This window comes from Martes martes (genome assembly GCF_963455335.1).
Source record: "Martes martes genome assembly, chromosome: 9".
NCBI classification, from domain to species: domain Eukaryota; kingdom Metazoa; phylum Chordata; class Mammalia; order Carnivora; family Mustelidae; genus Martes; species Martes martes.
The window spans coordinates 76,514,055-76,538,558 of NC_137896.1; the positions used below are offsets into that span (position 1 = coordinate 76,514,055).

General features: G+C 35.3%; 1 protein-coding gene across 3 annotated transcripts in view; it reads right to left on the reverse strand.

Moving 5' to 3' along the window:
- FANCL (FA complementation group L) overlaps positions 1-24,504 on the reverse strand; it is a 91,468-nt gene that overhangs the window by 53,107 nt on the left and 13,857 nt on the right. For 2 of the 3 annotated variants that reach the window (XM_080814305.1, XM_080814306.1), the window contains 3 exons: positions 23,517-23,575; positions 17,797-17,853; positions 12,543-12,643 (listed from right to left, as the gene is read on the reverse strand). In XM_080814305.1, the coding sequence (XP_080670431.1) occupies positions 12,543-12,643; positions 17,797-17,850 (155 nt within the window). In that variant the 5' untranslated portion in view covers positions 17,851-17,853; positions 23,517-23,575. Of the gene's footprint in view, positions 1-12,542; positions 12,644-17,796; positions 17,854-21,154; positions 21,216-23,516; positions 23,576-24,504 lie in introns of all 3 variants that reach the window. The other variant, XM_080814304.1, reaches the window with a different exon arrangement.

Genomic DNA, 24,504 nt, shown 5'->3' on the forward strand with positions numbered 1-24,504 from the left:
AAAGCCATATTATTTAGAAATATCGAAGTTGTACACATGAACATTTCAGAGTGTGTCTAAAAGAGTCAGATAAATATGCACACAGAAAGCAAGAACGGATGACGAGAGAAGAAATGATTAAGTCACCACCTAGTACTTCTCATGCTTCACATTTCTGCTCAGCATCAATATATTAGAAATCATTATTGAACACCTATAAGATAGAAATAAACAAAAGTTCCAGTCTTTACACAATCACACAAAAAAATCATCTTCCCACAACATTTAAGACAGAAATAATACCTTAGAAATAAACACTGTCATGCTCCAAATATGGCCTTGCAGTCAAAATGATCATAATGTTAATCTTGTTAAACTTTTAAGAACTAATTCAAATAAAGCAGCAAAAAATGTGTAATTATGGGTTCATCTCAGCACAGTCATTTAAAATTAAACATTTTACCCATGTGGACTCCCTGTCTACTTTGTATGAGGGACAGGAAGAAACCTTACTGTAATTATTAACACTTTGGTACACCTGACCTAGATTGCAAAATGTCCTCTGCTATCTACTCTCACCTCCTTCCTTTTGGTAACAGGATCCCTGCCTCCACAGCACCCCTAACTAAACCAAATTTAGGCAGGGTACATTCCACTCAGCTAACAACCCTTCCAGCTGCCCTTGGGTGTCAGCATATCAATAAATCTTGGTCAAAGAATGTAAGCAGCAGGGATATGTGCATCTCTTGAATCATTTATAACAGAACTGTGCCTTCTCCCCATACCCCTCTCATCTTCCCCACCTACAGACTAAAACTTGGGCCAATGAGAGCCAGCAAAGACCATGCAGACAAGCACAACACTCAGAGAAGCTCTGACCAACAGAACCTTCTGCAGTGATGGAGGTGGTCTCTCTCTGCACTGTCCAAAATAGTAACCATGGTCATGTGTGGCTATGAAGAACTTAAAATACAGCTGGTATGGACATTGAATTATTAATGTAATTTAAATATAAATGTCAATGTCAATAGCCACACATGGCTAAGACCTATATACTTAACAATGCAGCCAGGCTGGATGATTGAGAAACAAAATAAACATGGATTCTTAGATGACCCTGTGGAACAGAGCTACCAACTCACTCTTGACCATCTGCCTACCTCTAAACTGTTAAATGAGAGAGATGAATAAAATTCTAACCTTGTTTGGAACACTGAGAATTTAGGGTTCTCTTTGTTAATGGCAGCTCAGCTTGTATCCTTACTAATACAATGTATTTCTATCCACAATAGGAGAGAATATCTTAGTGTTTGGTCTATGGAAGAGATTATTAAGGGAAGGGGGAAAAGTGATAAAATCTTACAAAGTAATATCAAAATCAATTTTTCTGAAAAAAGTCTATTTCAAATGCTCTGCTTTATTATAAAGTTGGGTCTCTCAATTTAGACAATATGGAGTAAATAGTTTCATTCATTTAAATAAAATATAAGTTCATGTAAGTAATAAATTTAGGAAAATCAGTGAAAAGCTCAATTTTTGAAAACTTATGAAATCACATTTAAAATTTGTATTTAGAAGTTTTGGTCTTATTAAATAGGCATATTCTAAAATTGACTAAGGAAATAGAAAAACAAATATAAAATTTAAAGAATATATATTTTTGGCACTTTGTATTTATCACTTGCTGCATTTCTTTATAAGTTACTGCTTACAATAAAATGGCACTACACTTGAGTTAAATTTTTTAAAACCTTTGAAAAAGGATACTAATACTTAAGATTCATAGAGGTTTCCACTGTTCCTGTTAAAAGCTGAATGGTATCAGTATAGACAGACAAAACAAATTTGCTTTGTTTTTCTTGAAATACAGTATTCACTTTGACTAAGAGCTTAGGTTACATAGTTTTTCTTTAAATACCTAGAGGCATATATGTAGCAATAACATCAAAAGGCAGACTAAAGATCTTCATGTTTTAATAAAGCATCAATTTCATCTTCATTACTACCCTCAGGTTTAAGCATTAACTACTTCAAAAAACAATCTCCCTAATTGGTGTCTTTACTTCTTGTATCTTCTGTACATCAATCTATTCTGCCTTTCATGACTAAATTAATCTTCCTAAGTACTTTTTTTTTTTTTGAAGATTTATTTATTTTAGAGAGAGAGAGAGAACATGAGTAGGAGGGGCAGAGGGAAAGGGATAGTTCCAGACTCCCTGCTAAGCGGGGAACCCAATCTGGGGCTTGAGCTCAAGACCCTGAGATCACAACCGAGCCAAAACCAAGAGTCGGGTACTTAACCAACTGAGCCACCCAGGTGCCCCAATCTTCCTAGATACTTTTAAAATCCTATCAACCCCTTGCTCAAAAATAGTCAGTGAGTCCCCATCACCTGCATATACAGAATCCTTAGTCTAGTAGGAAAGACCTTTCAGTCTGGCCCTATCATCTTCTATGAGCAACTGATCTACTACAAAGTCCAAAGATGAACTGCACATTTCTATCACTACAAACTTACTTCCACCACTGCCTTCTAAGGCTCTCTACATTCCTTCCAAGCTTATCCCAATACACACCTCCTTTAGGAAGAACCTTCCTAAATCATCTGCAGCCCAAAAGGACTTCATCTTCCAAAGGGTGCCCAGGTGGCTCAGTTGGTTTAGTGTCCAACTCTTGGTTTCAGTTCAGGTCATGATCTCAGGAGTCTTGAAATCGGGCCCCACCAAGGTCTCGGAGTCTGCTTGAGATTCTCTCCGCCCTCTCTCTCTGCTCCACTCCCCACTTGCATATGCATGCACAAGCACGTGAACTCTCTCAAATAAATCTTCAAAAGGACTTCACCTTTCTCAAAACTGTCACACTGTTCCTTTTCAAGTATTTTCTTCCCAATCAAATCAACTTTTTTCTAAGGAATATGAAAGTTTTAAACTTCTATACATTGTATCAATGCTCTGTGCACTACATGACCATGGAGAAGTTACTATTGGACTGGTTCATATTTATTGATTTCATATGCAAGTTTTAAACAACTGAATGCAAACTGTTTAAGTTACATACTATAAACATATTACCAATTTAGAAAAACAATTTTTTCATTATTAGATAGTCTCCACTTTTTCAGTGATTTGAATATATATGAGGAAAAGCACTCTATGATAAAGATAATTTAGGATGAAAATCATACTTATTAACATCTATGTTCTTATGCAATATGCAATGAAAATTATCATTACTGGTTATAATTAAATCATAACACTAATTAAGAGCTATAAAATTCACATATAGTCTGACATTTTTAGACGAACTAGTAGCTCAACTTTATACCTATTTTATACAAGGAATTCTTTGAATCAAATAACACATGTTTCTTTTTAACCCTTATTATTAAGTATTATTAGTTTCATTTGAAAAATAAAACATGGCTCAGAGAGGTTACATTACTTGCCCAATGTCACATAGCTGATAAGCCAGAATTAAAGCTCTTGTTTAGTTACTGGAATTAATTTCCTCCTAACAAGTATCTCCATTTCTCCCAATACGGTATACAGTTCTTTGAAATGCACCGGGAGTTACAGAAAATATCAATGGATTAGTAAGTTCATTATCAAAATAAGATACTTAATTAAAAATTCAACTTAATATATATTTACAATCTTTCAACAGCACAACAAATTTAATAAAACTCAGCTCTTTCCCTAGACAAATTTAAAAGGCCAAATAGTTGAATTCTACTCACTCTAACTGATATATATGCTGCCTTAAAAAAATAAAACCATCAGATCACACTTGCCCTGTTAGATCTATTTAATCTCTGAATTACCTAGGGCCATGTGATTACTAAAACAAACATTAAGTATCTTCTAACTAAGATGACTACATATTTCTTCCAAAAAGACACTTCTGAGACTGCAAGAGGCCAGGATAAAAGGCATAAACTAGGATTATCCTAGGTAAAGTGGAATGTAGATCAACCTACTTATAACAAAAAGTATTTAGTGCTTTCAACGCCAGGACATTCTTGATATCCTTAACATCCTAATGTTTCTGAACAGAAAATCCTGTTAAACCCCAAGGACTCTAATTCTTATTCTTTTAATGAGCCCTTCTGCAAAAGAACACAAGCAGAAGTGAACAGAAACCTATCAAGACAGCTTTTTGCATCACTTACCTTTGTGAACTGTGTAACACCCAAAATCACTGACTTACCATCATCTTTTTACCCTTCAGACAACTAGCTGTTTTTAGTGTTTTTATACAAGTTGAAAACACGTACAGAAATTACAACAATAGCAATCAAACTTAAGGTCAGTTACTAATTCTCAATGCCATTTCCATTAAAAAAATGTATGTGAATAAAAGAAAAAAAAGATTTCAATCATATTCTAAATATTTCTATTTTTTCCTAATTTTTTATAAAGCCTCATCATATAGAATTGATTAGATATGTCAGTTATGTAATTTAAAAACACAGCAAAGTCTTCATTACCTTAAAAAATATATATTTTTCTTTATCAAATTTTACCATTATACTAACAAATCTACTAGAATATTAGAGTGTAAGAAAAATATAGACATACTGACATGGTCTACAAATCATTAAGATTCTGACAATCCATTCAAATCAATTTGTCATACAAATTATTGTCTGTGTCATTTTAAGAGATATTTTAAATTAAGAAGCTGGCCAACTATCCAGGCAAGGTCTCCAAAGGTAGCAATTCTAGTATGTGGATAGCACAATTCAAGTCTCAGTGTTAGCAATGATGGTCTGAAACCCTATGCCAACATTGCCAGACCTGATTCAAGAATTAAATCACAAAAATAAAATTGATAGATTTTCTTACTCCAGCAAGCACTGAATAAATACCGACAAAATCTTACTATCTGGCTTCTGACAATCCACGTAAGCAATTTCTCTTTTGCTAACACATTCTTCATCTGTAAAGACTATGAAACAAGTGATTCGGTAACAGCAGCTATATTCTAATTCAATCATGCACACTAGTCACTATAATTAAACTTTGATCTCTCACAAATCTAAACAACAGATTTCATAACTATCTCTCAGGATGGGTTAATTTTGCATGTGGCCAATTTTATCCATGATGAGACAGGCACATACTGAGGGTGAGACTAATAAAACCGATCTCGAAGTATATGAGGGCACTTTAGTGAAGGCTCCGTATCAGAGCTACTCCATAGCACAATTCAAGGCAGCACCATTCACACAGAATGCCTAAGGACTGTTATGCAGCCAGTCTTGGCTACATACACATTTTATATATAAAGCTGAACATAAAAATATGTATCTTGAAATTTATTCAGAGAATTAACTAGGCATTATATAAAGTGGCTATAGCAGTCAGTGGCACAGGACAGAAAATTCAAAAATGGAAGTCCCTGTATAAAATAATTTTAGACTAAGGAAGAGACAAGCATTCATATTGTGATCAGTGCTATGATAGAGGCATTCATAACCTTCCTTTTGGCTTCATCTATTATCCAAGCTAGACATCTGTTCCTTTTTCTCCTACATCAGAACAATAGGTATAATGCAAAGCAAAACTCAATACTTTCTTTTTGTCCCTAAAAAACACTTATTCCATAAGATATTTTAAGACTTGCACTATTTCTCTTATACCTTTCTTGCTAATGGCTCTCAAGAATCCCTATAATTATATTCTGTAGTACTTATCACAGTTAGAATTAAATACTACTGTGATCATCTACTTAAATTCTGACTCTCCCACTAGACATAAGTTCCTTGAGGAATCTTTAATAAAGTCTTGCCTACGGTTATCCACTGTCTTACATTATAGGCATTCAATAGTTAGGTGGGATGAATGATTCACAAATCTCATATTCGCATTCTCAGTGCTTCAACTACTTCATTACTAGCGTTCTTCCAAACATGTCACAACAACTTAGAAAAGGGTTTCCTCTTCCCAAATCCTTCCTACATTCCTAAGTATCCTCTAAACACTAAGATCTTAACGTTTAAGCATCTGAAAGTAAGTCAACCTGATTTTTCTATAACACCTTAAATCCAAAGAATGACCAGGTCCATGATGTCAATGCCTCAAGACAAATGTTCATACTTCCAGCCAAACTGCTATTAGTTCATCTCAATTCATTACTTGTCTTCTGTCTCCCCTCTCCTGGTTATGCTAAATTTTATTTAAAAGTTCCATCTTTCAAAAAAAAAAAAGTTCCATTTTTCCCAAATCCTATTCAGGAATGGCACCTTACCAAATAATGCCTAATCACATAAACAGCATTAACCAGTCCTCGATATCACCACAACAGTACATTTGAAGTTATATGTAACAATAATATCTGGCTAAAATGGAGCATCCTACTACAGGCCTACACTTCCACTGAGAACCATCAGAGTAGCCTGATGCAAGAGGGAAAAAAAAAAAAAGGTTGGAGGCATCATAGAATTGCTAAGGCAACCAAGACCTAAAGAACCAAGGTCCTGAAAAAGGGGAAGAGAGGAGAGGTAAGCCAACACTGCAGCCATTTTTCCCTCAGCTTATTTACCAATTCTGCACACAGGGCAAGAGAAGAAGAATTTGGGCAAAGGACACAAACAGAAAGCTGCTATTAAGAAGCAAACCAAACCAAACAAACAAACCAAAAAAACCCACACTGCAGCATTTCTGGAACTCTCTTGAGGTTTAAGATAAAAATAACAAACTTTTAAAGATCCAGAATCTGGTGGAAAGGTAGGGCCAGGGAACTTGCCCTAAACTTTCGGCACTCTTCCATCAAAACTTTTGATAAATCCTTGAACTGCAAGTGATGAGGATTTTAAAAAAAGAAGAAGAAAAAACTAAGCAGAAAGCGAGTGAAAACCAAGGGGGGAGGGAATATTTAGAAATCCCATAACACTGAGGAGAAACTAATTAAAATTTAGAACCTACACGAGGAAAAGCCCCAATGAATATCCCCAAGCCTTCAGTGGCAACCCTGGGAGGGTTACCCCTAAAAGTAAAGCAAACAAGAGGCGGATGAAACATTGTCAAAAATGGACCCCGACTCCAACTGAAAGGTAAACTGGACCCGTGAAGAGACACACACAAGAGTTTAGGATCTACCAAGGGAGAAATACCAATGAACACACCCAGCTCTTGCCTAAACGTTCTAGAGGGTTACGACTTAGGAAAGGGAGAGGAGCAGTAAGAAGTACATTGAGTCTTGCTAATTTTGGCCATTCTAACTGGTGTAAGGTGGTATCTCAATGTGGTTTTGATTTGAATCTCCCTGATGGCTAGTGATGATGAACATTTTTTCATGTGTCTGGTAGCCATTTATATGTCTTCATTGGAGAAGTGTCTGTTCATATCTTCTGCCCATTTTTTAATATGATTATCTGTTTTGTGTGTGTTGAGTTTGAGGAGTTCTTTATAGATCCTGGATATCAACCTTTTATCTGTGTTGGAGAGGATGTGGAGAAAGGGGAACCCTCTTACACTGTTGGTGGGAATGCAAACTGGTGCAGCCACTTTGGAGAACAGTGTGGAGATTCCTCAGGAAATTCAAAATAGATCTTCCCTATGACCCTGCAATTGCACTGCTGGGTATTTACCCCAAAGATACAGATGTAGTGAAAAGAAGGGCCATCTGTACCCCGATGTTTATAGCAGCAATGGCCACGGTCGCCAAACTGTGGAAAGAACCAAGATGCCCTTCAACGGATGAATGGATAAGGAAGATGTGGTCCATATACACTATGGAGTATTATGCCTCCATCAGAAAGGACGAATACCCAACTTTTGTAGCAACATGGACAGGACTGGAAGAGATTATGCTGAGTGAAATAAGTCAAACAGAGAAAGTCAAGTATCATATGGTTTCACTTATTGGTGGAGCATAACAAATAATATAGAGGACAAGGGTAGATGGAGAGGAGAAGGGAGTTGAGGGAAATTGGAAGGGGAGGTGAACCATGAGAGACTATGGACTCTGAAAAACAACCTGAGGGTTTTGAAGGGGCGGGGTGGGAGGGTGGGGGAACCAGGTGGTGGGTATTAGGGAGGGCACAGATTGCATGGAGCACTGGGTGTGGTGAAAAAACAATGAATACTGTTACGCTGAAAATAAATAAAAAATTTAATTAAAAAAAAAAAAAAAAAGAAGTACATTGAGTCTTAAAAAAGCTATAGCCCAAACTCAACCAGGATTGTAGCAACCTACCCCTACTCTATTTCTTATCAAAGGAAAAAGTAAACCCTTTTAAAAGAAAGTATCATTTAAAACCTCTGAACTTTTTTATATACAATTTCTAACACTCAACAAAAGATCATTAGGCACAGCACTGCAGCCTTAATGAACAAGGGCAAATACTGAAGAACAGCCAGCAAGAGAAAGTGAGAAAAGGGGTATTAACTAAAATATCTGGAAATTAAGTCAGTTTCCGCATTTCTCTCCTTTTGCCAGTTTTTCAGGGTTTTTGTTTTGTTTGGGTTTTTCTTTTTTAAAGAAAGAGTAGTCATAGTCATCTTGTTAAGCACAGACCATGAGAGTTCAGGTTTTACATTTTTGTTGTTATAGAGTACTCAATCTGCCACTGATTCAATTGTGAAAATAAAGAAAAACCCCTTACTTCTTACTATTAGAAAGTAGTAGGCCCACATGAAAAGATGCTCAGCATCACCTGTCTTCAGGGAACTACAAATCGAAACTACAATGAGATACCACCTCACACCTGTCGGAAAGGCTAAAATCAGCAACACAGGAAACAAATAGGGGAACCCTCCTGCACTGTTGGTGGAACGCAAGCTGGTGCAGCCACACTGGTGAACAGTATGGAGGTTCCTCGAAAGGTTAAAAATAGAGTTACCCTATGATCCAGCAACTGCACTACTGTCTCTGGCCAAAATACAAAACTACTAATCCAAAGGGATATACACACTCCAATGTTTATCGCAGCAGTAGCCACAAGAGCCAAATTATGGAAACAGCCCAAGTGTCCATCGACTGATGAATCTATGAGGAAGACGTGGCATATATATACATATATATATATATACACACACATACATATATATATATACACACACATATATATACACACATACATATATATACGCACACATACACAATGCAACATTATTCAGCCATAAAAAAAAAAACAATGAAATCTTGCCATTCGCAATGACCCAGATGGAGCTAGAAAGTATTGTCCTAAGTGAAATAAGAGAGTCAGAAAGACAAATACAATACGATTTCACTCATATGTGGAATTTAAGAAACAAAAAAACAAGCAAAGGAAGTGAAAAAAGATGGACAAACCAAAAAACAGACTCTTAACTATAAAGAACTGATGGTTACTGTAGGGGCAGGGCAAGGGCGATGGGTTAAATAGGTAATGGTATAAGGAGTGTACTTGCTGTGATGAGCACACACAGTGCTGAATCACTGTATTGTATACCTGAAACCAATATTACACTGTATGCTAACTAACTGGAATTTATTTTTTTAAAGATTTATTTGAAAGAGAGCGAGCGAGCACGCGTATGTGTTGGCGGGGCAGTGGGGGAAGGGGGAGGAAGAGGGAGAGACAGGAGTGTGGACCTCAACGAAGGGCTCAATATCATGACCCTGAGATCACAGGCTGAGCTGAAACCAGGAGTCAGACCCTTAACTAACTGCACCACCAGGCGCCCCTTACAAAACTGTAATTTAAATAAAAACTTAAAAGGGAAAAAAAGCAGTAGGCCCTGGTATTTACCAATGTGGATAAACACACACACACACACCTGCACACAGATGTTTACAGCAGCTTTATTCATAACTGCCAAAACTTAGAAGCTAACCAAGATGCCCTTCAGCAAGTGAACAAATAAACTTGTACAGACAATGGAACTATATTCAGTACTAAAAACAAATGAATTACTAAGCCATGAAAAGATTAAGAAGAAATTTAAATACATATTACTAAGTAAAAGAAGCCAATCTGAAAAGGCTACATAATATCCAACTATATGACATTCTGGAAAATCCAAAACTGTGGAGATAGTAAAAAGATCTGTGGCTGCAAGAGGCTAGGGGAGAGGAAGAGGGAGGAAGCAAGGTAAAGGGAGAGGAAAGGAGAGAAAGGGAGAAAGACAGACAATTTGGGGGGTGGGGGGGGAGTACTATGAATGCCAAGATCCAGGACTAACTATATGACTGAAAACCACAAGAAAAAAAATTAAAAACAGACTCCAGTGGATCTAGATTATGGAAGTTAGTAGAAAAATATTTTTAAATAATTATGAAAGATAATACGGGAAAAGGCAGAGAATTCTAAAAAACACTGAAATCTAGTGTAGTTATACTAATCTAACAAAGTGGACATTAAAGAAAGAAATATTACCAGAGATGGAAGGAAACATTTAATGGTAAAAGGAAAAATCCACAGGAAGATACAGCAATTATAAAAATGCATACACTCTACAATTAAAAATGGAACTGCCATATGATCCAGCAATTTCACTTCTGGGTATATACCCAAAGAAAACAAAATTGCAATGTTGAAGAGGTATCTGCAACCCCAAGTTCACTGCCGCAATATTTACCATAGCCAAGACATGGAAACAACCTAAGTATCCACTAACAGATGAATGGAGAAAGAAATTTTAGCGTGTGTGTGTGTGTGTGTGTGTGTGTGCGTGCACACATGTATTCACCAAATATACAATGAAATACTTACTATTCAGCCATAAAAAAGGACATTCTGCTATTACAACAATATGGATAGACCCTAAGAGCATTACACTAAGTAAAACAAGTCAGAGAAAGACAAACACAATATGATGTCACTTATATATTGAATCTAAGGAAAAAACAAATGAACTCATAGATACAGAGAATGTACTGATGGCTGCCAGAGGCAGAGATGAAATGAGTGAAGTTAGTCAATGGTACAAACTTCTACTATGTAATGTACAGCATAGCAACTGTAATTAATAATACTGTAATATATATTTAGAAGTTGCTGAAAGAGTAAATCTTGAAAGCTCTCACCACAAGAAAAACTGTTTAAGTATGTGTAATGATGGAGGTTAGCTAGCCTTATTGTTGTGATTTCATTATATATACATATACCAAATCACTACGTTGTACCTGAAATATGTCAATTATATCTCAAAAAAATATTGAAAGAATTCTGTTGTGAGGAAGAAAAAAGATTCCAGACAGAGAAATAGAAATGCAGGAAGGAAGAAAGAACACTGGGAGAGGGGCACCTGGGTGGCTCAGTCAATAAAGAATCTGCCTTCAGCTTGGGTCATGATTCCATGGTCCTGGGATCAGGAGCCCCACATCATGTTCTGCTCAGTGGGGAGTCTTCTTCTACTCCCTCTGCCCCTCCCCCACTTATGGACTCCCTCCCTCTCTCTCTCAAATAAATAAATAAAACCTTTAAAAAAAATAACATAAAAATACGGAGCACCTAGGTGGCTCAGATGGTTAAGCATCTGCCTTTGGTTCAGATCATCTCCAGGTCCTGAAAACAAGCCCCATGTCACAACGGGCTCCCAGCTTAGCAAGGAGTCTGCTTCTCCCTCTCCTTCTCCCCCTGCTTGTGCTCTCTGTCTCTCTTGCTCTCAAATGAATAAATAAAAATCTTTAAAAAAAAATTAAAATAAAACATAAAAAAACTGGGAGAAATACACAAATTACATACAAATTATACATACATAATGTATAATAATATAGTTACACATATAATTATATATATAAAAATAAATTTATATATAAATGCATATACATAAATACTGACTTTAAAAGCAGTTTGCCAATTTTAAATATAGTATTAAAATGCATGATAACAATAACACAACAGGTAGACAGGTAAAAAAATATATTGCATTTCAGATCCTCCCATAATAAAATTGGTAAAAGTAAAAATGTATATTTTGTTATATGTATGCTGAAATCTCCAAGGCAGTTCTAAAAAAAATAATAAAAGAATGTATAACAATTCTTGATTAATTCAAATAAAGGCCGATGAAAGTAAATAAAGCGAAAAAACACAAAATACAGGAGACAAACAGAAAACATATAACAAGACGTCAGTGAAAATGGCAATCAGAAATTCCTAAAAGTCTCCATTCTGTAACAGTCAGAACAATGACCCAAAAAACACAAATATGTGAGGTGATGAATATGTGAATATGTGAGTTTATGTGAATCCTTCCAAATGTACATGTAAATCAAATCATATTGTACATGCTGAAAATACTATAATCGTGTTTGTCAATTACACCTCAATAAAAATAAAATAACATGTTTATGCTCAGTAAAAATATGGTAACATCTTACTTCCTATATAAAAATGTTATTTTTTTCAACATTTTCACATTTTACTTTGCAGATCAGTTTGTTAATGATGCTATCCCTTTAATTCATACCCACAATAAAGATCAGTTATCAATTATAATTAAATAAGTTCTAATTATAATGAAACACTTTGACTAAAAACAGGTACAAAATAAATTGCTAAAACTGCAAATAAATTTAAATAAGAAAAAAGAAGAAGAAGACTTTTCTGGAACATTTTAAAATAGACATACTTATCCCAACCAAGAGTTCCTATCTCTTCAATAAGGCTGGAGTAGAACTGGGGAGGCGGAGGTGGTGCATACAACTCTTGTTTATTCTTTAAAGCAACTTCCTGTTTAAAAGAAAAAAACCTGAATCAGCTGTGTATTGCTAGACACCGAATTGTTACTATCTGATTACAAAACAACTTCATAATCTCCTTTGTGCCTCACTAAAGTGTCCACTATTTTTACAGAAATTCCAGCTGAATCATTCCCCTTCTCATATAAAGACAGGAAAAAGCTAAAGGACTGCACTGAAGATTATTATGTGAAAATGTCAATTATTATACCATTTAAAAACTTCAGATTTTAGTATTTTTCTAGACTATTATGCCTATCAGGTATGACAAAACTTTAAAAATACCCTCAAGGCTTCACTATTCTTCTATTCCTATAGATAGGACTTTGATATAAAGAAAATGTACCTTTAAAAAAAGCCTGAACTCTTAAGTGCATTATTTAGACAGATATATTTGTATACAGTTATGAATCACACCCTTACAAACACAAACCCTTTATTACCACCGTAAATACTTGTCTGCTACTTTCTTTCACTGGCTTACATTCTATATTACTCCCAGACCAGGTTAAGTATTTTTCCATCTATGTGGAATCACAGTTCCTTTCCCTGCGAGGCTCACCTATGATATCTTCACGATGGTTTATGTACCCCGCCCCCCAAAAAACTAACATTTACTTTTTTTTCTTTTTTAGTTTAGAAACAATACAAACATCACTATAATTGCTGAGGTTGAATATTATCAATTTCTTCAAAGGTACTAACTCAGACAAAGATTTTATTTGGAAAGCAAAAATAAATGTATCTGCAAATAACACAGATGTTCTTATCAAAAGAGATAAATTAAAAAGTCAGATATAGTAAATGATAAAGGCAGATGAGAACAAGCATAAAAATTATGTTTCTATTAACTACAAGCCTAATAAAAGGTGTATTTTTTTTCCTTTAAGTATCTATTTACTCTATTAGTCCTTATATTCTGTTTTTAAACAAGGATAGGATACCATTAAATTGAGATAATTCTAGAAAGAATATATTTTACAAAAACAGTATTTTAAAATCAGGACTATTAACTGAAACTACTTTCTAAATCTCCTTTAGAATTAAAAACAACAAAACTGTGAAAGCAGGTTTTTAAAGCTCAAGATGACAGTATGTATTTAATTAGAAGGTAAGTTCTTAGAAGACAAGGAGTATACTGCTTTTTTAATAAATACCTAATGTTATCTGTAAATTGCCTGATAGTCCACAGAAACAAATTTTTACTATTAAGATTATCCTGTTAAAAAAACAAGTCAGTATAGTTCCTATACTTACATATAAAACAGCTTCAGCAATTCTTTTGAAATTTTTTTTACATCCAGAAATATTAAATATTGCTATCCACATATGCGGATGGTAAATGTGGATAATAAAAACTGTATCTTAATCTTAAGTTTATGACATTCGTAAACTCCACCTTCCACCTTGGGTCAGATAAGGTATTCCCATTCCAGAACCGTAACAGGAAAAAGGGCAAAGGCAGAGAGTCAAAGCAGTCTTTGTGAAGAAGAGGCAAGATACCCAGTAGAAAGAACACAGCCTTTACAAAGGTTTTAAATCCTAACTTTACCATTTCCTAGTTTTAAGGCCTTAGCTACACACTACTAAGCCCTAAAATGGGTATTTAAAAAACCTACCCACATCAGAGTTCTTTTAAAATACAGGTAATTGTGGGGCACCTGGTAGCTCAGTCAGCTAAGCAGCTGACTCTTGATTTCGGCTCAGGTCATAGTCTCAGGGTCCTGGGATCGAGCCTCGAATTGGGCTCTGCACTCAGCTCAGAAACTGCTTGGGGATCTCTCTCCTTCGCCTTCTGCCCCTCTCCCTGATTGCATGCATGTGCACGCTCTCTAACAAATAAATCTTTAAAAAATAAATAAAATACAGGTAATTGTTCACTTATTAAATATACACTGAACACCTACTACATGCCTAGTTATTACTAGGAAACTGTGGAGATTTACCAAATCTCCTGAAAAGGTTCAATAATTACGGATTTCATTTGTACATCATCCTCAGTACTTTCATGGGTGATTACATTATAGAAAACCCTGTTACTGACTACACAGCCCAACAAATAAACTGATATTTTTGATACACTTTGATACACTTATTTTTTGATACACTGTTCATAAATGTGCAATAGTTTCACCAATTCTGTCAATGTCTCTAGAAAACTAAAATACAACATGTCATTTTATTCAGAAATGCAACAACAAATGTACTAAACTAGTGTTAGAGATCAATGTCAATATTTTATTTTAAATTAATGACAGTTTCTTCAAAATTAAATGACCAAAACAGCTGTTCTTACAACCTAATAAAGTCAGCCAGTAGTAAGAGCTAATGGGACATGGTATATATAGTTTTACTCTGGTCCCTTAGTCCTTTTATTTGTATAGCTTATGAAAATTATGTTAAGAATACCTTTTTTCTTTTAAAGATTTTATTTATTTGACAGAGAGAGGGGGAGAGAGCACAAGCAAGGGAAGTGGGAGAGGGAGAGCAGGCTCACTGCTGAGCAGGGAGGCTAATGTGGTGCTCTATCTCAGGACCATGAGATCATGACCTGAGGCCAAGGCAGATGCTTAACTGACTGAGTCATCCCAGGTACCCCAATAAAAAACTTCTCAAAATTTTTTGCAATCTCAAGGTAAACCAAAATATGCTTTACTTCTTCACCTTACCTCTTTGAAGCTTATCATGAAATCTGGCCTTTGATGAAATTCATGATCAATTTTGATAATTCTCATTAGAGTTTACAAATTTGTAAGTCAAAATTCAAACTTTAGAAATTGACTTTAAACTATTTATTCTGATCCCAAACATTCAGAGGGTTGTTATGAGGATTTAAAAAAAAAAAAAAAAAGGGACTGAGAACAACTTGAGCAACTAAGCTCTTAGTATGTGGCAGCTGCTGCTAAGAATAAAAAACTCAAAAAGAACTATAAAAAATAAACTGCTTTCAGTTGTTAGTAGCAATATATTGGTACTGTAATTCTGTAAAATATAAATAGAGACATAGGAAAAGCATAAGTAAAACATAACAAGTAAAAAATAAAAAATAATTATGTTACTATTAGAAACCAAGATTTTCAGAGTAAAATATAAGCATTAAAATCAAATTAAAAGTGTTATAATGCCAAATTTGAATTGGAAATGTCAATATGAACTCATAATGAATTATTCTCTTTCTAAACAGCATTTTTTCCTAGCTCTGTCCACTGAAGAGGCCTACCAGTAATAGTAACAATCCACAGTTTCCAGATCTGTGGCATCAAAACACCATTTCCTACAAAGAAACCATGGCTCTTTAGAGAAGTAACTAATTATAGTTCTGTAAAAGGATGAGTACATTAAATTGGGGTAACTGGTCTCAGAAAGCATAGTTTGGCCTGTGTTAGAAGAACTAAGGAGCCAAATGAAGGGGCATATACTGACCAAAAATGATACAATTTAAGCATCAACAGGTATAGTGACTGCAATGGATTTAAGTCAATATATAAAAATTCAGGAGTTCATAAGGATACTAAAAAAAAAAAAAATCATTATTTTCCTTTGACAGTTGCTAGGCACTAACTCATTACTCTAAAAATCAATTTTGTTTAAAAAAAAAAAAAAAAAAGGAGAAGAAACAAGCACTTAACCTATTTCTCCAGCATGAGCTATACCTCAAACCAAACAACTGATGAAAGGAAGTTCTCTACAGAAGATAACAAGATAACAAATGTAGATGATGGAATTTTAAAAATCACCATTTACAACCCCTAATAGTGGATGTAGGCAATGATTATCACTGGATGCTATAATCATTAGGTGATAAGCTGATAACAAACTTTATACTTGATGGATCTAAATCTACTGATCAATCCTAACTCTACTAAGAGAGGAACTATCAAATACCATGTGCCTCCTCGTGCAATCTAAGTACACAGCACAAAGTATTCTTACCAGAACAAATGAGACTAGGTCACAAAAAAGGTAGAAAAATATGTTAAAAGATACTATGGATATTTAATAAACCAAATCCAGAATGCAAGAAATGTTACAGGACACACAGTTCATTTAACTAGCAGACTAAAAGGAAAAAAAAAAAAAAAAGAGTACGGGAAAGACATAGCAGTGCTAGAAATTAAAAGACTTAGGAGACATAACAACATTTAATGTGTGGACTTTGTTTGCATACAGACACAAACAAGAAGCTGTAAGAAATTACCACTAAGTCTGTTGGGGTTATAACAGCATATTTAAAAACAAAACAAAGAAACACTTAGCTGTTAGAAGTATACACCAATACATTCATGGAGGGATGGATACAATGTTCAGAATTTCATTAAAATGCTCTAGTCCCAGGGCACCTAGGTGGTTGAGTCGGATCAGTGTCCAACTCTTGGTTTCAGTTCAGGTCACTATTTCAAGGTCCTGGATTGAGCCTTGCAGCTGGCTCAGCACTCAGTGGAAAGACCGCTTGAGAATTCTTTCTCTCCTTCTGCCTCTCCCTTCCCTATTCAGTGCATACTCTCCCACTCTCAAATAAATCTAAAAAAGAATACTCTAGTCCCTTCTCCTTAAGGAGCAGGGGAAGAAAAACAGCAAAATGTTAAAGGCAGGTCATGGGTCCATGGGTATTCACTATAGGGTCTTCCCTCTTCTGTTTATATTGAAAACTTGCATAGTTAAAAATTTCTTAAACAATACAATGTCTATAGGAAAAACTAAAAACTCAAGTATTTTATGCATAATTAACTGAGTAATCAATTATTATATATAGCTGTATGTATGTAATGAAGCCTAACAAGTTCTTCAGAAATCTGCAGCTATAAACAAAATTATGTATACACTGTATTAGATCTTTAAGTGTAGGTACCTAATCTCTCCATAGATGTTAAATTCTGACAGACCAGGACTACATTTTATTTCACCACCTGTCCAAGACTAGTGTCCAGTGTACTCGGTTTGACACAATCAGTTTGGTTCCTATACACACGTTCTGTTCCTCATGTAATTCAAAAGAAGCATCATCCACATTTACATACAGTAAAATAAAACACTGAGTGACTGGGAGTAGAAGTTTTAAATTCCAATCATGTTAATTTTTATAGGAATTAAAAAAAAATCAGGACTTACAGAATATGGTAATAGCATCAGAAAACAAATTCTTACCAAAATCATCTTCAACTCCATCATAAAGCTCATTAGATCAGGAGAGTGCTGCATTCTCTAGATAGAAACATTTCTAATTAATTTCATTTGCACAATGAATATTCTATACACGGAAATTGAAATAAAATATAAGTCCATGTGAATGTGAAAAAAATATCAGATATATCTACATCTTAAAAGTTTAAGAACTGAAGTACTAGTCACCATCCCTTCTATACCTAGCAATTTCAAAATTCTGAAAGAGTAATTACTGTCCTCAAATCTGTTTTGGTGAGCTAAATTGAATTGTACCAAAGTCTCTTAAAATCTCCTTTGTTCCTTCAGCACTGACAACTGATCAAGATTAGCAAATTTACCAAACCACATTATTTTAAAAAGGCGGGGGGGCGCCTGGATGGCTCAGTGGGTTAAAGCCTCTGCCTTTGGCTCAGGTCGTGATCCCAGGGTTCTGGGATGGAGCCCAGCATTGGGCTCTCTGCAGGGAGCCTGCTTCCCCACCTCTCTGCCTGCCTCTCGGGCCCACTTGTGATCTCTGTCAAATAAATAAAATCTAAAAAAAAAAAAAATTTTTTTTAAGTGGTATGGGGTGGAAAGATGAACATAAAATATAAAATCAGGCAAATCTATGCAATTAAAAAATCTAATCAGAGTGATGAATCAATTATTAATTAATACCATGTTTTTATTTTCCCCCTTGCCTTAAAAACTACATACAATTGTCAGTTTTGTCTTTTCACAATTAACCCTACTAGTTCAAAAGAAGTCAATCTTTAAACAAGATAAAACCATTATAATAAAATGGCAAAAAGGAAATAACTTCTAAAGTTCAATAAATATTTAAGGGTTATAATTCTGTTTCCTAGAAATCTTTGATTCTTAAAATACCTACAGAATAAAGGAAAGCAAAGCAAATTCTCAAGTGTCACATTTTTTATTTGATGAAACTCTACATCACTTCTCTGCTTGAAATCAAAATATTTTATTTTTGTTACTTTTTGTGATACACTGCACTACCACCACACAGTTCTAAACAAAGTCAATCTGTGATTTTGTTCCCTCTTTTAGAGGAGAATAATAATAATCTAAAATATTTCAACAATGCATGAGACATATGAAGCACATCGTAACATAGCTTTAGGTGGGCAAATCTGTAAAACAAATCTTGACTTCTCCATCTTCTATACAATATTTTCCCTCTTAGCTTACCAGTAATGAGCAATAAATTATATCAGATTTTTGTGAACTACAGCCTAGGGGCTAAATCCAGCCCAATACCAATTTCTGTAAATAAAGCTGTACTGAAATGCAGCAATGCCCATTCATTTACCTCTTTATGGCTGCTTTGGCTCTACAAGTGAAGTAGTTGTGACAGAGATTTTAGGGACCACTAAAGTCTAAAAAATTTACTAGCTGACCATTCACAGAAAAAGACTGCTGATTCCCCTGGCCCATATTTACTAAAGTTAAAATCAATACAAGGAAAGAATAGTAATATTAGAATAAAACAAAGACAAACTAACTCTGGGTTCTATATGACCAACTAGAGGACAGGAAAGAGATTAGTAAGTAATTGGAACTTTTTCTAGGAACCCTCTTGGTGAACTGATAGAGAAAAACAGTTACAGACATTATTACACTTAGTCTTTATTAACAAGTTTTTTCCAGGGTATTTAAATATCTCAATAGATTCATTTCCCAAACTCTAGAATACAATATAAATAGTCACACTGGATGAGGAGGAGGCAGTGGAGAGAAAACAGAAATAATTTAAACATCCCCTTAAAAAAATGGCAGTAATTATGCTGCCAGCAATGACAGCCTACATTCTACAAATCAAATAATTTATCTCCTATATTTCTTTGTGGCTCAGTAATGCTTTATGTGAGTGACTGTCATTGTCAGTTATCACACATAATAACCTGCTTTTAAGATGAAAAAAATATAGGAATATAGGAAATCGGGAAAAACATAAAATGAATAAAGCATCAAAAGAAATGCAGTTCTACTTACATTTTTTTTTCTACAAGAGGCATTACTTTGGGTTTCTTTAGCAACAGTAATTTTTTTTAAGTGTTTCTAATTTTTAAAGAAATTTTCAGGTAGAAGAATCTAAACTTTAAGAATAACTACATTGGAGGGGCGCCTGGGTGGCTCAGTGGGTTAAGCCTCTGCCTTCGGCTTGGGTCATGGTCTCGGGGTCCTGGGATTGAGCCCCGCATTGGGCTCTCTGCTCAGCAGGGAGCCTGCTTCCCCCTCTCTCTCTGCCTGACTCTCTGTCTACTTGTGATCTCTCTCTCTCTCTCTGTCAAATAGATAAAATAAAATCTTTAAAAAAAAAAAAAAAAAGAATAATTACATTGGAGCTGAAGGTGAAATGGATGAAGGTGATCAATAATACAAACTTCCAGGGGCATCTGGGTGGCTCAGCCAGTTAAGCGTCTGCCTTCTGCTCAGGTCATGATCCCAGGGTCCTGGGATGGATCCCACATCAGGCACCCTGCTCGGCAGGGAGTCTCCTTCTCCCTCTCCCTCTGGTCCTCTCCCCTGCTCATTCTCTCTCTCTCAAATAAATTAAGTCTTTTAAAATAATAATAATACAAACTTCCAGTTATAAAAAGATTAATCCTGCCTATTTATATCTCTGCTGTATTTACATCTATGTTCATTAAGTACATATATATGATCCTAAGTGATCTCCACCACACCTTTTCTGTTACTAATCTAGAACTACATTCCAATTTTTGCCACAGATACTCTAAAATATCTAGATGGTTCCTGGATTTCTTCTATCACTATTCAGTCTCAGCAGAAAAACTGCTCAAAAAGTGATGGATATGGGTGAGGGCGAATACATTTGAAGACCCTCTCCAGGATGGAAATTCGCTTCAGAATACTGCCCAGTAATGTGCTGAGGATTCCAAGACAGAAAACATTTTATATAATGCACGGACCCTTAAAATATTTGAGATGAAACCTATAAAATTCAGCAACTACTATACCAGTCTGTCACCACATTCTGCAAGAAGTCCTCTAAAAAAGAGTTAATGTAACAATTTCTTTTATTTAATTATTTTTATTAACATATAATATACTATTAGCCCCAGGGGTACAGGTCTGTGAATCATCAGGCTTACACATTTCACAGCACTCACCATAGCACATATCCTCCCCAATGCCCATAACCCAGCCACTCTTTCCTTACCCCCTCCCACCCCCAGCAACCTTCATTTTGTTTTGTGAGATTAAGAGTCTCTTACGGTTTGTCTCCCTCCCGATCCCATCTTGTTTCATTTTTTCCTTGCCTACCCCCTAAACCCCCCGCCCTCCTTGCTTAAAACAAATCTTTTAAAGGACTTACCTGTTGTACTATTTGATGGTATCCATTAAGTATTGCTCTCAGTTGCCAACTACATAATAATCTAAAATTTTAATGGAACAAAATGGTTTGTTCATTGTTCAGAATTAAAAAGAAAAAACTTTTTTGTATGCTAACACAAACATGCACATACAAAGAAGAGAATGACATAAATATAATTCTGACAAGTTAATAAAATTTTTACCACTGATACTGTTGAAAGTCTTGTCTTCAGACTGTCGGTACTAATTTTATTTCAAAATATAAATAACTGCAATCAGTAAATGACATGCAAATAGTAAATCTTTTTTTAACATATCAAAAGCAGAATTTTCTACTTAACTCGATTCTTCTCTAAGGTAGGTTAAATAAATCAACAGTTCTGATCATAATATATAGAACTTGTATTTGAGAAAGCATATGTAGCAATATAATCTTCAAATTCAAGATTAACATAAAAGATACTTTTAATTGTGTAAGTAGTAGTTAGTAGTTAGTGTTCATCTATCCACTGGCTCACCTCAGCTGTGCTCTCAATATTGCTTAGGTGAGTAATTCTTCTAAGAATTGCTCTTCCTTACCTGGAAGTAGGAAGCCCCTCTGATTCCCCAATTACAACCCTTTCAGACCACCATGACTCTCTTCCATTTTTGCTATACTAACCTCCATTTCCACCCCTAATTTTTCCCTCTTAATGGCAAAGTAGTTCATTCAACTGCCCATGGGAAAACTCCCCCTCCAAATGTACTTTCCATCCCTTGTCACCAACTTGGTCATACCAAGTAATTAATCATCACTTTATTGTAATAGTTTTATTTTCTCCTAGTTTTTTCAACAAATATATTAACTTGCTCAAGCAAATCTCAAAAAAACAAGATTATAACTCTGCCTTGACTGCACACCCTTCTCTACCACTCCTCTTCTTCAAAATACAGTTGATCCTTGAACAACACTGGCTGAACTGCCCAGGTCTACTTACACACAGATTATTTCAATAAACATACATACAGTACTGCAGACGTGTTTCCTCTTATGATTTTTTTTTTTTTTAAGATTTTATTTATTTGACAGAGACCACAAGTAGGCAGAGAGGCAGGCAGAGAGAGAGAGGAAGGGAAGCAGGCTCCCCGCTGAGCAGAGAGCCCGACGCGGGGCTCGATCCCAGGACCCTGAGATCATGACCTAAGCCGAAGGCAGAGGCCCTAACCCACTGAGCCACCCAGGCGCCCCCCTCTTATGATTTTCTTAACAAAATTTTCTTTTTAATCTACAATATATACAACATACAGCATACAAGCATTAAACAGTTTGTTCATGTTATCAGTAAGGCTTCCGATCAACTGTTAAATTTTTGCAGTCAAAAATTACATGCAAATTTTCAAGTGCATAAAGGGTTGGTGCCCCTGACCCCTGGGTTCTTCAAGGGTTAATTGTAGTTTATACTGTTTACGTTTCCTTTCTACTCACCCACTCCGAAACCCAATACAATCTGGCTTCTGCCACCACATGAAACCTAATTTAACCTGATCCCTCTGCAATACTCAGCACTAGGAACCATGTCCTCATTAAGCCTCTATTTGGCTTCAGTGACAACTGCCCAGATTTTCCTCTTACTTCTTTGGTCAATCCTTAGTCTTCTTCCAAGTTCCTTTTTATCAGTTCTTTACATGTTGGTATACTCTCAAGTCTCTTAAACGTTGGCCTTCTTTTTTCACCCCACACTTGCCGGCAATGTTAAGTACCCATACTCACAGCCCCAAATCCCATCCCTACTGTGACTTCCGTGTTTCACACTTGAGTTTCACACTAATACATTAAACATCTCCTCTTGATATTTCACATCTAATATGTCTTAAAACGATGGCTCTCCTACTTCTCCACTGTGACTCATTCTCTAGCTTAGTGATGTGAGCCAGGAACTTAGAAAGCAAACTTCACTCCTCTTTCCTTTCCATCAGTCACAAAAATCCTGTCAATTCTAATGAGTGTCTCTGGATTCTTCTCCACTCTTCTTCCAGAGATATTTAAGAGCGGAAAAGAGGTTCTAGGTGCCACCTAATTTCCAGTCTCCTCTCTTGACATTCCTTGATGGGCTGCCTATACCAACAGATAACTTACACAACTGCTAATCATCTAAACTTTCATAGGAAAAAAAAATAAAGATAGAGAATTAATGTGTTACCTTCTAAAGTACTTCAGCACAAAGCATAATAACTTACAAATGTACACTGATTTGGAAAAAACTGGAAATGTTTCTGGTTGACTAATAAGCACTTTAGGCAAAACTAACAGAATAAGCTTTTCCTAGATTAACTGACTGCCCAACCCACCAAGATGGCATGTATATGACCAAACAATACATCACCTTGCATTCTTCATTTGTAAATCTTCAGGCAACACTATTCTAAGGTGAAAATCACGTCCCTGTGGAAAATATTGAGAAAATCACAATGTTAAGAAAAAGTTAAACAAAATTACATCAAAAAAGCAATTTTTTCCTTTATTTTCAAAAAGGTATCAACTTTATCCAAATCTTTACATTTGTTAAAATATATGCAATAGAATACTACATTTGAAGGAAAATAATGTAAAAATGCCAGAAACTTTGTAATTATTGGGAAACCAAAACAAAGACAAGACTTCTTTTTTTTTTTTTAAAGATTTTATTTATTTATTTGATAGGCAGAGATCACAAGTAGGCAAGAGAGGCAGGCAGAGAGAGAGGAGGAAGCAGGCTCCCTGCTGAGCAGAGAGCCTGATGTGGGGCTCGATCCCAGGACCCTGGGATCATGACCTGAGCCGAAGGCAGAGGCTTTAACCCACTGAGCCACCCAGGCACCCAAGACTTCATTTTTAAAGAGAATCACTTCACATAACAGAATGTTAAGAAACTGTTAGTGCAAACAAAGAAATTTAATTATTTCTTATAAACTTGGGAAAAGAAATTCTTTCAATTGCTTTGACTATGAAAGAAAAAAAACAGTGTAATATAAGAATATGTAATCCATTATAGACTTCATATTTTCAATTTCCTCATTTTAATAAAATGAAAGTATAGTTAGTTACACAATCTGAACATATAGACATGAAAGAAATTTTCAAAAAACAGAATATTTAATTCTCCCACATTCGTAGGCCTTTAATAAAAAAAATCACTAACATTTATTTTAATTTAAATATTTACTAGCTATACATTTGAATATACCAAATTTTACTCAAGAGTTTTTCTAAGGAAAGAACTGTTCTGAGAAATGTATTCAGTTTCACTTTCTTGAGAAAGTGAATGGGTAAGCAGCTTAAACTTTATATCTTAAATAGAATAATACACATGATCTGAGCAAAGGTAAGCAGAA